Consider the following 13,168-nt stretch of genomic DNA (forward strand, 5'->3'; position numbering starts at 1 on the left):
TCTCTTACACCCGATACAGAATATTTGTTGATTTATTATTTGAGGTGTCTTATTCCTTCCATCAGAAGCTCATTGGCCAGGATTGGCTCGTCTAGTTTCCAATTGGTGGTGACGTCTCCAGTTTGAAATTTCAGCGGGGCAGGCAGCGTCGTTGTTGTTTTGAATACACCCGTAGCAGAGCAGTGCATGCCGAATTTCCAAAGCAAGCGAGTTTATCATTTATATCTTCATAATTTATGAATATAACAACATCATAGTAATATTTTGGCGTCGAAGATGTCTTTTTCAAGAGCCCCGGTAAAACGATTCAATGAAAATGTTGGTAAGTACAGACACGTATCCAGCTGCCAAGTACTGTAACGTCAGCTAACGTTTGCTACATAACGCTAACTAGTCTACAGTAGTCTACAGTACTTAGCTAGTCTATATGTTAGCGTACCTTGTTTTGGGCATAACTGAATCTATAATTGGCTAACCAATTTACACCTAAAAACCTACTAACCAGCTAGCGTGCTGAATAGTAAAAATAGAACGATGCTTGTCCACGGCTTGTCAGTTTAGCTTGTCTAGAATCGCCCAGCTGGGTTGGTAAGAATGCCAAATCAACTACTGTCTGTAGTTTACAGATTACTGTAAAATAATCTCATACCTCCATTTGTGTGGTGCATTGACGCAGCTAGCAGAACTATTTCGATCTTAGTTGCAAAAGAGCAACAATTTGACCAACAAAATGTCTGGCTCATTTAGCTCTATGCGTTAGCTAAACAAATTAGTTTCCAGCCAGGCGGACATGCACAACGTTTTACCCAACCAACTTTGTACATAATTATCCGAAGGGTGCGCACCGCCACCGGGCACCTACGAGGTCAAAATTGGGGAACCGAAGGGACCTGCTTCATTTCACAAATCTGAACGCTTCAGGCCTGCAAAGCCTGGTGAGTTCAACAACAATTCAAACGCACCGACACTCTTTCCAAAAGCACGCACAATGACGCAACATGTTAGGAATTCAAAATGTTCAAGTATCTGCCTTTTTATTTAGTTTCTGCAGTTCCACCACAGTCTCCTTCTAAACTGGTCCCCATGTCACCTGTGCGGAGGACCATGTCTGCAGATGGCCTGGTATGTCTCGGAATGGTTAGCATGACCCAGAGGAGATGGTTCGAGATGTCTCCAACCTGTTTGTCCTAACCAGTCTTGTTGCAATCCTCCCTATCCCAGGCGGATGTCCTGAGTGCGAGGAAAGAGAAGAGTAGCATCACCATGCAGATGAAACAACAGAAGCTGTTGGAGAAGGAGGTAAGTGCATGAACAATCCGGAACACCATGTAACCCCTGCGTAGGAATGCATTTGACCCCATACATTTTCAAAATGGCCATGGGTGGCTTTATTTTTTACTACCATCTGTAAAATGGACTCAGAAAACCAGATCAGTCGTTTCAAAACTTAAAACTGTCTGGTACGTGACGTAAGTAATGTGAAGAGAGGTCAAAACGCGCCCCCCCCCCCCCCCCCCCCCCCCCTGAAAACCCTATGACTCAACACACACCAGAGCACCCAACGCCGACTCTTCTCCCCCAGATCCGCTCCCTGCTGACGCAGCGCGGGGAGCAGGACCGGCGGCTGCAGGCCCTGGAGGAGGAGCTGAGGAAGGTGGAGGCCAAGCTGCTGGCCGCCGTCAGGGAGAAGACGGGCCTGTCAGCCAGCGTCGCCTCCCTGGAGCGGCAGCTGGCCGACATGAAGAAGGCCAATGAGTTCCTCAAGAACAAGGTGCTGCCCCTTTTGGACTGTAGAATCCAGTCTGCTCCTCTGAATAGTCTCGTCTAATCCAGTCTGCTCCTCTGAATAGTCTCGTCTAATCCAGGATGCTCTTCTGAGAAGTCTGGTCCCCTCGATCGTTTAATCCAGTATGCTCCTCTGACTAGTCTATTCTAGTCTGCTCTCCTGAATAGGGTCCTTTTTAATGGTCTAATCCAGTATGCTCCTCTAAATAGTCTAGTCTGCTGCGGTCGATCGACTGTTGGACCGCAATCAATTGAATAATAGGCTTTCATTGTGCACTCTGTTATGGTTAGCACTTAGCAGCAGCAGCCAACGTTTAGCTCTCTGGGCCCACTGCTCACGTTTCCCACGCTGGAGCAGTGTGTGGCGGGTGGGGGTCTGTGATGGGGCTGGAGCAGTGCGTGATGGGGCTGGAGCAGTGCGTGATGGGGCTGGAGCAGTGCGTGATGGGGCTGGAGCAGTGCGTGATGGGGCTGGAGCAGTGCGTGATGGGGCTGGGAGGCTGAACCCTGCTCGTATCCTGTGCTCCCTCCCTCAGGTGTCGGCAGACACCACGAAGAAGAGGATCAACTCTCTCACCATGGAGCTCATGGAGGCCAGGAACAAGCTGGATATCAAGGACAAGGTAGGAGCTCTGTTTGTTTTTATTAAATGAGACTTGATTCATCTTCTCAGATACTGCCTCAGTAGGACTGTGTAGGGGGAACACTGTATGTCTACCCAGCGCTCTCCCTTCACTTCCTGTTGTCGTCGTTGTGTGGGCATGGCTGCCGCTTATTGTCGTCGTCAGGAGGTGAGCTTCCTGCAGATCAACACGGAGGGCCAGGTGAAGGTGCTGGAGACTGACCTGGAGGCAGCCAGGGCCACACTGTCAGCCCTGATGGAGAGGAATAGAGACCTGGGTAAAAGCTCCTCACCAACCCCCCCCCCCCACAAGATTGTTGATTGCTAGACCATTAGTCCACAGAGAGGGTGTGCATCACTCTCGGTGGTAAGTATTGAATGGGATTTGAATTGTGCCCTCTACCCCTCACAGAGGACCTGCACCAAGCAACCAAAGCCCAAAACGAGGAGCTCGAGAACGAGATGGACAAGCTGCATGGTGAGTGGTGGTGTGGCCGTTTTGGGGGGTGTGAGAGTGTGGAGGCCCTCCTGTAACCCAGGTGTTTGCCCCAGGTCTGATCCAGGAGCTGAGAGAGGAGACCAAGGCTTTGCAGGGTTACCTCGACACCGCCAACGACCACATCCAGGTACTGACACGCGACATCCAGGACCACAAGGCCGTGTGGGAACTGCACGAGTGCTACGTAGGGAGCCATCCTCACGTGCTTGCACTGTCCATCAGTACTGCGTGTGACCCCCGTCTTCTGTGGTGTGTTAAGGACCTGCGGGTGAATGTTCGCGAGAAGACTGAGATGGAGCAGAGCTTGACTGCATCTCAGCAGGAGCAGATGGAGTAAGACGGCACTCGCCCTCCTGTCGATGGCTCCTGACGATTTCTTATGAGGAGCCTGTCGACTGTCATTATTAAAACCAATTGAACTTCTCAGCTCATATTGTGAAATAATGAGAAGGGACTGAACGGTACGTTTGCAGAGTGAAACCCAACATGACAGTGGGTCTCTTCCTTGCAGCAACCTGGAGAACAAACTCGTCCGGTTCACGTCGGAGCTAGAGAACTCCCAGAATGCACTGAGGCAACAGGAGGAGGAGTCTAAGGTGCGCCAGCAAGAGCTCCAGGCGTCCCAGGATGCCTTGGGGCAGATGGAGGGCGAGATGAAGCGGGCCAAGCAGGAAGCGCTGGACTCCCAGGACGTGGTGCGCCAGCAGGGGGCGGAGTTAGCCCGGCTGAGGGAGGTGCTTAGGAGGACGGAGGCGGAGCTGGATGAGAGAGTGGCCCACCTGGGAGAGAGGTGTCTGTTCCTGGAAGATGAGAGAGGTGTGTGTGTGTCTGCTCCCGTGAACTAAATCTCCTGAACAGATTAGTTCTTGGCAGCACATGTGTAATCTGGGGAATTGAAAATATGCCAGGGTTAAACAGAGCGTTGCATAGTGTTAAAGTGTGTGTGGGCGGGCAGGGCGGACCCAGGAGGAGGGTTTGAAGAGGGTGCAGGAGCTGAAGGCAGAGTTGAGCTCCCTGCAGGAGAGCAGGAGGAGCGAGGAGGAGGCACTCCGACAGCTCCAGCTGTCCCACACCACCCTGATGGAGGAGCTGGAGAAGGAGAAGGTCAGTCAGCCACACTCACATGCTCAAAAGTAGTCGGGAGCCCCATCGGGTTCGATCCTTGAACGTGTCTCTCCCCCCCACCCCCCCCCCACCCACGCAGGAGCGGGCCTCCACCCTGGCCTCCACCCTGGCGAGGGTGAGGGAGGAGATGGGCCTGGAGCAGAGGCAGCTGGAGGACGAGCTGGAGGAGGCTCTGGGAGAGCTGGGCGCCCTGGAGGAGCAGGAGCAGAGGAGGGGGGAGGAGGAGCAGGGGAGGGAGGAGGCTCTGCACACGCTGCAGCAGGAGAAGGCAGACCTGGAGAGAGAGCTGGGGGAGGCCAGGGCACAGCTGATTAGGTCTGAGTCAAACCGATTCGTACCGATTCATAACCAGAGTTCTCAAAAAGTGCGACATTGGACCGGGCAGTTTACTTGCAAACGGTGTCTAACTGCCACCGTGTTCTGTGTTTTGAATGGGCTTCTTTGCACCGGTGCGGGTTTGGTTTCCCTCCCCCAGGATGAACAGCGAGACGGAGGCGTTGGACGAGACGCACGGCGCGGCCCTGCGGAGGCTCCAGGAGGAGCACGTCAAGTCTCTCGGCAAGATAGGAGAGCTGGCCACCGAGCTGCAGAGGTGAGCACGCCGACCAGTTCAACGGCCCTCTGCGGAAGGTGCCGTCCGATGACGTTTAACCCGGTCCCACCGTTTCCCCCCCCCCCCCCCCCCTTTCCAGCACCAAGCAAGCTCTGAAGTTGGCGGAGGACAGGGCGAGAGAGCTGGGGGAAGAGATGGAGGAGCTGTCCCGGCAGATGAAGGGAGAGATGGAGGGGCTGGCCCGGGCGAAGGAGGAGGAGGCGCAACGGTGGCGGGGGGAGATGGAGCGGCGGGACGAGGCGCTCCTCTCCTCCCAGCAGACGCAGGAGAAAGCCAGGGAGGAGTTTGCACGGTAACGCCAGCCTTCCTGTCTCTCCTTCTCCCTCCGTCCCTCCCTCCTTCCCCCTCCTTCATTTGGCCGCTTTGTCCCCACCGTCTCCAGGATGTTGCTGGACGTCCAGACCCGTCTGGCTCAGCGAGAGGAGGAGGTGGCGATGGCGACGGAGGCCCACTCCTCGCTGGTCGACAGGCTGCAGGAGGAGCTGCAGAAGGAGCGACGGGACAGGGAGGAGGCGCAGGGGAAGCTGGAGCGGGAGAAGGGGGAGGCGCGCGAGGAGGCGCAGAGCCGGCTCCAACGGGCAGAGGAGGAGGAGGCGGAGGAGGCGCTGAAGCGACTGGCCCATGAGAGGGATGAGAAGGAGGAGGCGCGGAGTCTCCTGAAGCGGGAGAGAGAGGAGAGGAGGGACTCCCGGCAGGGCAGGGCAGAGGAGGCGGGCGTCCTGCGGAGACGCGCGGAGGAGACGGAGGAGGAGAGGGCCCGTCTGCAGACGCGGCTGGACCAGGAAAGGGAGAACCTCAGGAAACGCGTGGAGCAGGGGGAGCAGGACAAGGCCAACCTTCGTAGCCTGGTGGAGGAGATCCGACGAGGCGAGGAGAGCCTTCGTAGACGCGTGGAGGAGGGGGAGCAGGGCATGAGGGTGCTGCGGGAGCAGGTGGAGGTGACGGCGCAGGAGAAGGTGACGCTGCAGTGGGAGATGGAGGAGCAGAGGCGGGAGATCCAGGCGCTGCTGGCCCAGAGCCAGGAGAAGAGGTGAGCCGCACGCTGCCTGGGAGAGGGAAGCGACGGAGCCGGGTCCAAGACGGACTGCAAATCGAAGGTAGAATTAGGAACCCCAGCGTTGTTCAATGAACTTTTTTTTGTGTGTCCCTCCCTCTCCTGTGTTCCCCAGCTCTTCAGACTCTGAGGCCGAACACTGGAAGAGACTATACGAGGAGCTCTTTGCCAAAGTCAAACCCTTCCAGGTCCGTCAATTGGACCACTTCACCCCTAAGGGCACCATGGGGAACGTTGTTTTTATTCCCAGGATTTCCGTAGTTCAATGATAACGAAAATGAGTATACTGAACCTACTCTGCATGGATGCACGCCCCCCAAACCCCTGTTTTGGTTCGTCCCTCCAGGAGCAGCTGAATGGGTTTGCGGCAGAGCGGGACGCACTACTGAGCGAGAACGGGGTGACCCAGGAGGAGATGACCCGTCTGGCCGACGCCTACGCCCGCCTGCTGGGCCACCAGAACCAGAGGCAGAAGATCCGACACGTGGTGAAGCTGAAGGACGACAACATCGCCCTGAAGCAGGTCAGAGAGGGGGGAGCGTCGCCCTAAACCCACCCACCAGCACGCCTCTGCACCAGGGTCAACGATTTAGACAAAGATCATATATTTATACAGATGGATATAAAGAATACTGGGAAGATTGCTGTTGGACTTGAGTGTACACTGTACGTTAAGTGTGTTTTTGCGTTTCAGGAAGAATTCTCATCTATACGTCAGTGTTTGTTTCATAAAGACATATTTTATAAGCGTCTTTCCTCAGCCTCCACTTTGAATCATGATGCCTTGCGTGATGCTAATCCCTGTGTGTGTGTGTGTGCGTGTGTGTGTGTAGGAGCTGTCTAAGCTGAGAGCCCAGGTGAGCCGACAGAAGAAGGACATGGAGCAGCTGAAGGCAGACCAGGCTCCTCGCAGGTTTGACCCCAGCAGAGCCTTCCAGCACGCCAGCAAGGAGAACCAGCAGCCCCCTGGGCCAGCTGCTGCTGCTCTCAGACAGGGTGGGGACCCCACACACACCTGCTAGTACTCTCAACACTTACATACGTATTTCAACTACACACACACTACTAGCACATGTACACTCATTAGCCCCACCCTTTATCCACGCTGACAGAGTGATGTGTTTGAGAAACACTTTGATCTGACTTGATCCCATTCCTTCATTGTTCTGTCTCCCAGGAAACCGTCTTTAAGAAAAGAACAGTGATCCAGACGCTGTGTGTGTGTGTGTGTGTGTGTGTCTGGCTCGATTCTAGCTCTGCTCACGAGCAGCCTGCTAACGGTGTTTTTGTCCTTGTCCTGTCAGATCTTCCTCTAAAGTCTTTTATCTCTGTATTTCTTGGCTGTAATCCAGATGTCATTATGGTTGCACTTTTGTTTTGTGATGCTGGTACCAAGAGAGAAACCAAGTATGCTGAAATCAAGGACAGGAATTTGAGAGATTCGGTATATTTTTGTGATCTTGAATAGTATTGATGTACCAATATATCACCAACCTATTTTACAGATTTAAACGTTTTTTATTATTTTTTACTCATATTACAGTGGTGTCATGCTTGGGTATTTTCATACAGCTGGATTTTAACTATGTTTTTATTTGACGGCTGCAGCGTACTGACATCTTCCCAGAAATTACTCAAATAGACTTTGATTTTCCTTTTTGAGGGAATGACTTTTCAAAATAAAAGTTTTTGGCTTTGTATCCACAAACCTTGCTCATTTTTGCCCATCACTTGCAAGCTGAATCGAGCTTTAGCACATCCCATGCATGTATGTCTCGGGTTTTGGCGATGTGAGAAAGCATTGTTAAACCTGGCCCTGTGGCTGCCCTACCTCTTACCAGCCTCTAGAGAGCGCTGCAGTACTGCAGCCATAAGTCACACTTGTTAGCAGCAGTCCTCAACAACCGCCACCTCACCCCTATGATCCATCTGCTCTTTGTTCTACACACACACACACACACACAAAGACTGCCTTTGACACAGACGGCGTCTCACTCAAACACAAGGATCCACGCGGGCTCAGACCCTCCAAAAGACAGCCTCAGTCCTCAGATCACGCATCCTTTTATTCTCACTAGACATGACACCTGGCCGTACGCGTGGGCGTGTCCGCCGCGTGGCTTCAAGGCTGCTCGTGGGTGCTGCGCCGCAGGTGGTGGCGACGGCGAGGACGAGCGCGCCTTCAGTCGCAGTAACCCTCCAGGTCGTACAGGCTGCAGGGCTGGTGGCAACACTGCTCCACGATGCCTCGCTTCACCTTGGGCTTGTCGCGGCTCTTCTCCGAAGGTCCCTTCCACAGCCTGGACTCCAGCCTGCTCCTCCCTGCCAGGAAGCCTGGGGAGAAAGCGAGAGAGAGAGAGAGAGTCGTGAAGGCCTGCTTTACGTTTTGAATGCAAAGCGCAAGCTTCAGTCCCGCCGAATGACATTTGGAGTGTTCGCTAGTTAATGGCGAGTTAATAGGAGTGTAATCTGATCTTCCCAATCCATTTAGCCTTCCTTAAGTCTCCACTTCAATGGGAAGATGAGAGAGACACAGGGGGAACTCGAGTGGCTTCTCCCTCCAACGTTAACTTCAGGGCATCAATGGAATCTTTTGAGGAGACTTGAAACCCCCCAAAATCTCAATCTAAAACGTTCGATTTAAATAATGAGTTTTGTTCCGGGGGGAGTGGGGGGGGGATCTCAGGGCTTCACAGGGATTCTGCCAATCGGATTTGTCACACGCGCACACACATGGCAAGATGAAACAATCCCACTGAAGGGCCTTAAAGAAGAAAAAAAATAAAGAAATCAGGCTGAGTACTTGAAGGGAAGGTGGAGGAAGGCTCTGCACACTAACGACCCACAGAGCCGTGTCGTAGGGTTTCATCCACACCTAAAGGATTCATGTGTCGTGTCCCCTCCCCCCCCCCCACACACACATTAAAGATCTTACAGATGGGATATTTTTCCCTATGTAGCAATGACCTACTCTGATAGTCACGGGTAAAGGATTGGTTCGCCTGTAGAGGACGGACAAAAACCATCCTGTTACCGCCGCTCCCTGGCGCAGTCTCACCTATGAGGGGCTGGAGGTCTCTCTTCCTGGCGCTGCGGTGGGGGCTGTAGAAGAAGCCCCGGGAGCCACACACCAGGTAGAGGGCGTCCACCAGGTCGGAGCCGCACAGGTGCTGCGGGGGCGGCCTGGCCACGCTTGGGGAGGGCAGCACCAGGAGCAGCAGCACGGACGCCGCCCATGGCACCACCGCCATCGGAGGGGAGGGGGCTGGGGAGAGGAGGAGGAGGAGGAGGAAGCGAAGGAGGGGAATGAGGAAGATGCGTGATTTGTAGGAAGGACATGAACCTTGCTGAAGTCCAAAGAAACAAGGCATGAATGGAGTTCTGGGGCTGGTTTTTTGAAGTGTAAAGACCATCTGTTTCTGACAGCAATCTCAATGCGGTATGTAATTAGAAACTATAAAGAGCATCGCACAATGAAGATAAGACCGAGCCACAAAGCTACACCACTAAAGCCCAACCAGCCCTTTGAAGAAAGCAAACAGAATAATTCATTAAATATCAAAGTCCGGGATGAAGAACTTGCAGAAAACAAGGTCTTAGAAAGACAGGGCCGAGCCGATCCTATCGGACTCGTGTCCTTTCAATTAATAGGACGTCGAGCTCCAGCGCAGATGTGTGATCTGCTCTGGATGTCTGCACCACCTTTACCTCAGGGAGGAACTTGACCCTGGTTTTCTGCAGGCGGGGTGAGCTGAGGGTGAACAAGCGGTCACGGCCCCTTCACTAGTCCTTGCTAGAGGTACACCTTCCACCTGGCGGTGGAGTCGGTGAGGTGAGTCATGGGAAAAGCCTCTCTTACCTGCCGAGGAGTCCTGTGTCCAGCCGTCAGGAGCAGCAGAGCAGCCAGGAGCTGGAGGGGTGAGAGAGTGGACATGCCCGGACAAGTCTCCCGGTCCTTTATACCTCGTCATCGTGCCTCGGCCCCCCTTCTCTCCCTGCATCAGCGGAAAGACACTAAGTTCCCGTCATTAATACCCTGACTCTGTAAGCGTGTTGATCTGCTCTGAGGTGACAACGAGGGAGAGCTGGCTGTGGACCGGAGGAGCAGGAGGGCTTGGGGGATAGGAGGGGGAGGGGGGAGGGGGGGGGGGGGGTAAGCAGGGTCGCCTGTCACCTGCTGGTGCATCAGCACTGTTGACCCACAAGGCTCCAGGTAGACAGGGATGACCCACAGTGCAGCAGAAGCCATCTGTTGCCTGGATGAGGATGACTCACACGGATCAGGCTGTTGGTGAGTTACTGGATGGCTTGCCCAAGAGCTGTTGGTGACCGCTAGTGGTTCACTCGAGGTAGGGCAGGGATTATGTGTGTCGCGGGGGTGGGGAACCACCTTCCTTTGTTGTTCCTGCGGCCCCTTATGCAATTGTTTCCCTCGATTTAATGACAGTGTCAGTATCACATTTGATCCCTGAAAAAGCTCATGGGTCGAGCACACTGGCCTCGATGGTAACATCCAGACTGGGCCCACTTAAACACGAACCGAGTGAAGCCTCGTAGCTGAGACAAACCCTCGGCATTTAGGCGGTCTTCAGAGGCACGTCCAACTCCTTCAAAAGGAGAAGGTTTGCGGACGACGACAAGAAAAGGGGCTTGCGGGTTGTCCTTCAGACCGGTCTAATGAAGGAAAGGAGTCCGGCGAGGCCAGGATGAAAAGACGACGAGGAAGAAAGCAGCCAGGCGCCCTGGCGCCGTCAAGTGAACGGGTGTTAAATGTGGAACCAGGGGGCTCTGTCGCTCTGCCGCCCGGCTTTGAAAGTGCCTCCTTTGGGGAACAGAGCGAAGCAGCTGTCTGAACAAGCAGACTGCCCTCCCTCCCTCCTCCTCCTCCTTTGCCCTCACCCAGGTCACACGGCCGCTTCAAACGCGAGCTTCAAATGGCAGGGGCCTGGCAGCCGGCGAGACACAGGCGAGGCCGACAGAAGTCGAGCGGAAAGTCGGCCAGGTCCCCAAAGTAGGGTTGCGTAAAGCCGTCTCCTCCTCTCTTCCTTTCCTTTCCTCCTCCACTTCTCCTCTTTTTCCCTTCTCTGCTCCGTCTGAGGAGATAAAAGGCGCTGGATAAAAGGCGCTGAGGAGCTCTTCCTGCCGACATGACGGCTCTCATCGAGAACAGAACACAGTCTTCTGGGGCTGTACACTAGCAAGGGCTAGAAGGGGGAATAACTGAAGCTGGATGATATTTAATATTATTCATGACTGTAAATATTGGTCATGGTTAATGGATGCTACAGCTGGTCCTTTGGGGGAATGATCTTAAAAGAAAACACACATTTGAGACTTTTTTTTGAGACCGTTTGTGGGTGTGATGGAACCTATAACATTGATGGTGCGTTTTTCAGGACTGAATATGGCTGTAGTCAGTGTTTCTTTTTCTCTCTGAGAGTTTGCATACAACTTTACATTCAGTTACATCATGGGATTTTTGTGCTTATTGTGTACGTTCTCTGACCAATCAGTTGTCTGCGGTGTTTTCGCATCACGTCATCTCCTCAGCTCACTTGGAATCCTCACTTGGAACCACAACAGAAGTGGTGCCAAAATGGAATGCAACATCCATCTTACCATACCCAGCGTCCCACCCAGAACCCTTTCTGCTGTCGGGTTAGTTGAATACTTGTTTAGAGCTAAGTAAATTAAGACAGCCGGACTGTGTCAAAAAGTGAACGTCCAGCATCTTACAAGGGCAAACTTTCTTTAGGACTGTCCTGCCTCTGACAGTTTCCTACTCCTCTGGTGCAAATGGACACAGACAACCGTGTCATCCACACACACACACACACACACACACACACACACACACACACACACACACACACTCTGGTGGACAGAAGAGACACTTCCTCCTGCTCCTGACACGCGGCCCTCCATGTATGTCACGCCCTGTTGCCTCTGATCGGTGGCAGAACACACCCCGGAGTGTGTGTGAAAGTGTGTGTGTGTGTGTGTGTGTGACCGGGCAGCCTTGTGTCTGGTCCTCCCTGTCCATTCACTGACAGTCACTAATGCAGCACTAACCTCTGTCATAGCCTGCCTGCGTTCTGTACCACAGAGGAGACTCACACATAAATCCAGACTTCAGATGACAGAATCAGTCGGTGTGCGTGTCTAAAAGAAGCAAGGTCACCTGTAGAGCTGTGCTTCTAGAACCCACTGTCCACTCGAACTGAAAACCCTTTCAGAGAATTGCCAACCGTGTATGCTGGAGCATCTGTGGAATGGTGGGAAACGTATTTTACTTGCATCGACCACTTCACCTTCTTTTAGGTTTACAAACATGCCCAAGAGCACTGTACGTCAACCACACACACACACACACACACACACAAAGACACACACAAGCACACACAGTCAACCATGCACACACACACTTTGGGGCTGATCAGTGTCCAACGTTGATGGGTTCAGTCTCTGGGAGAGGGGCTCGCTGAGAGAATGTGACAGCAAAGAAAATGACTCCTCGTTCCACGTGTGACGAGGTCTCTGCTGCGGAGACAGGGGAGACAGGGCGGGGGCGGGGGGGGGGGCAGCTCTGTTCCCCCCGCTGGAAGAGACATCTATTTACACCCATTTGTGATTGCCCTCCCAGACCTGAATTTAGACAGGAGACAGGGAAAATACATTTCTAATCGAGGTTTTGTCCGCTTGCGCCTCGGCTGTGTTACAATAGTGTGATGGATTGATGTGGGAGCCGGGGGGTGGGGGGGGGGGGGGGGGGTAGGTGAATGAAGGAGATTGTCATTTCCCCCAGGATTCCTGTCATTCTCCAACCTCGCCCAATGTGCGTTGTTGCACCTTGACGCTGGGTAGTAAAGTAGTGTGGCTGCACACACACAGAGCGTTGACTCATCCCTGATAGGGATGCTTTGCTCCGGCATCCCCTCATATGAATGGCATACGTTGTGTCTGCGGGTGTGACCGTGCGTGTTTGACAAAGAGTGTGTGTGTGTGCATCTACAGTTCCACTTAACATTTACCATCATGGACTAGTCACACACTGTACAGTATAGGTTGGCCGGCTCGTCCAGAGAGCAACAGGGAAGATGAAGAGGGATGAGGAGAGGGTAAGGAGAGGGGGAGGAGAGGAGGAGAAGCTGCCCATTTGCTGGGGGGGGGGCAGTGTGAAAGACGAGAACAGTGGAGAGAGAGAGACAGAGAGAGAGAGACTTTGACTTTTAACCTTTAGAGGAGTGAGTTCTAAATAATACCGACGCTGCCACCAGAGTGAGTTATTTTTTCGAAACGAAAGCTAGCTAGCTTTAGTTAGCTTCCGTTACCTAGCAACCTAGCATAATACTTGTAGCAATGCTACTACCTGCTAGTGTTACTTGTTAGCCTCCTAATTGTACATTTTGAAGCCATACTATAGCGTTTGTCATATAGTTTTTGTCTATCGGAAAATAGTCGGTTGGAATG

The 13,168-nt window shown here is 53.2% G+C and overlaps 2 protein-coding genes across 2 annotated transcripts; one reads left to right on the forward strand and one right to left on the reverse strand.

Annotated features, from left to right (window-relative positions):
• Positions 1 to 133: 133 nt before the first annotated feature.
• On the forward strand, positions 134 to 7,406 carry hmmr (hyaluronan-mediated motility receptor (RHAMM)). The gene is made up of 20 exons (XM_084695961.1): positions 134 to 322; positions 837 to 935; positions 1,043 to 1,122; positions 1,222 to 1,299; positions 1,583 to 1,771; positions 2,322 to 2,408; positions 2,574 to 2,685; positions 2,820 to 2,885; positions 2,960 to 3,033; positions 3,166 to 3,239; positions 3,418 to 3,722; positions 3,862 to 4,010; positions 4,111 to 4,346; positions 4,507 to 4,623; positions 4,724 to 4,936; positions 5,027 to 5,674; positions 5,814 to 5,886; positions 6,045 to 6,221; positions 6,532 to 6,694; positions 6,876 to 7,406. Exons 1-20 carry the CDS (start codon positions 277 to 279, stop codon positions 6,887 to 6,889), a joined length of 3,000 nt encoding a protein of 999 aa, XP_084552087.1. The 5' UTR covers positions 134 to 276; the 3' UTR covers positions 6,890 to 7,406.
• Positions 7,407 to 7,799: 393 nt separating this feature from the next.
• On the reverse strand, positions 7,800 to 8,949 carry LOC146302680 (insulin-like). Its single transcript, XM_084699149.1, has 2 exons — positions 8,757 to 8,949; positions 7,800 to 8,032 (listed from the first exon to the last, which is right to left on the reverse strand). Exons 1-2 carry the CDS (start codon positions 8,947 to 8,949, stop codon positions 7,881 to 7,883), a joined length of 345 nt encoding a protein of 114 aa, XP_084555275.1. The 3' UTR covers positions 7,800 to 7,880.
• Positions 8,950 to 13,168: the final 4,219 nt, after the last annotated feature.

The sequence above is a fragment of the Hypomesus nipponensis genome, chromosome 1 (assembly GCF_054491055.1).
Source record: "Hypomesus nipponensis isolate SF chromosome 1, ASM5449105v1, whole genome shotgun sequence".
NCBI classification, from domain to species: Eukaryota; Metazoa; Chordata; class Actinopteri; order Osmeriformes; family Osmeridae; genus Hypomesus; species Hypomesus nipponensis.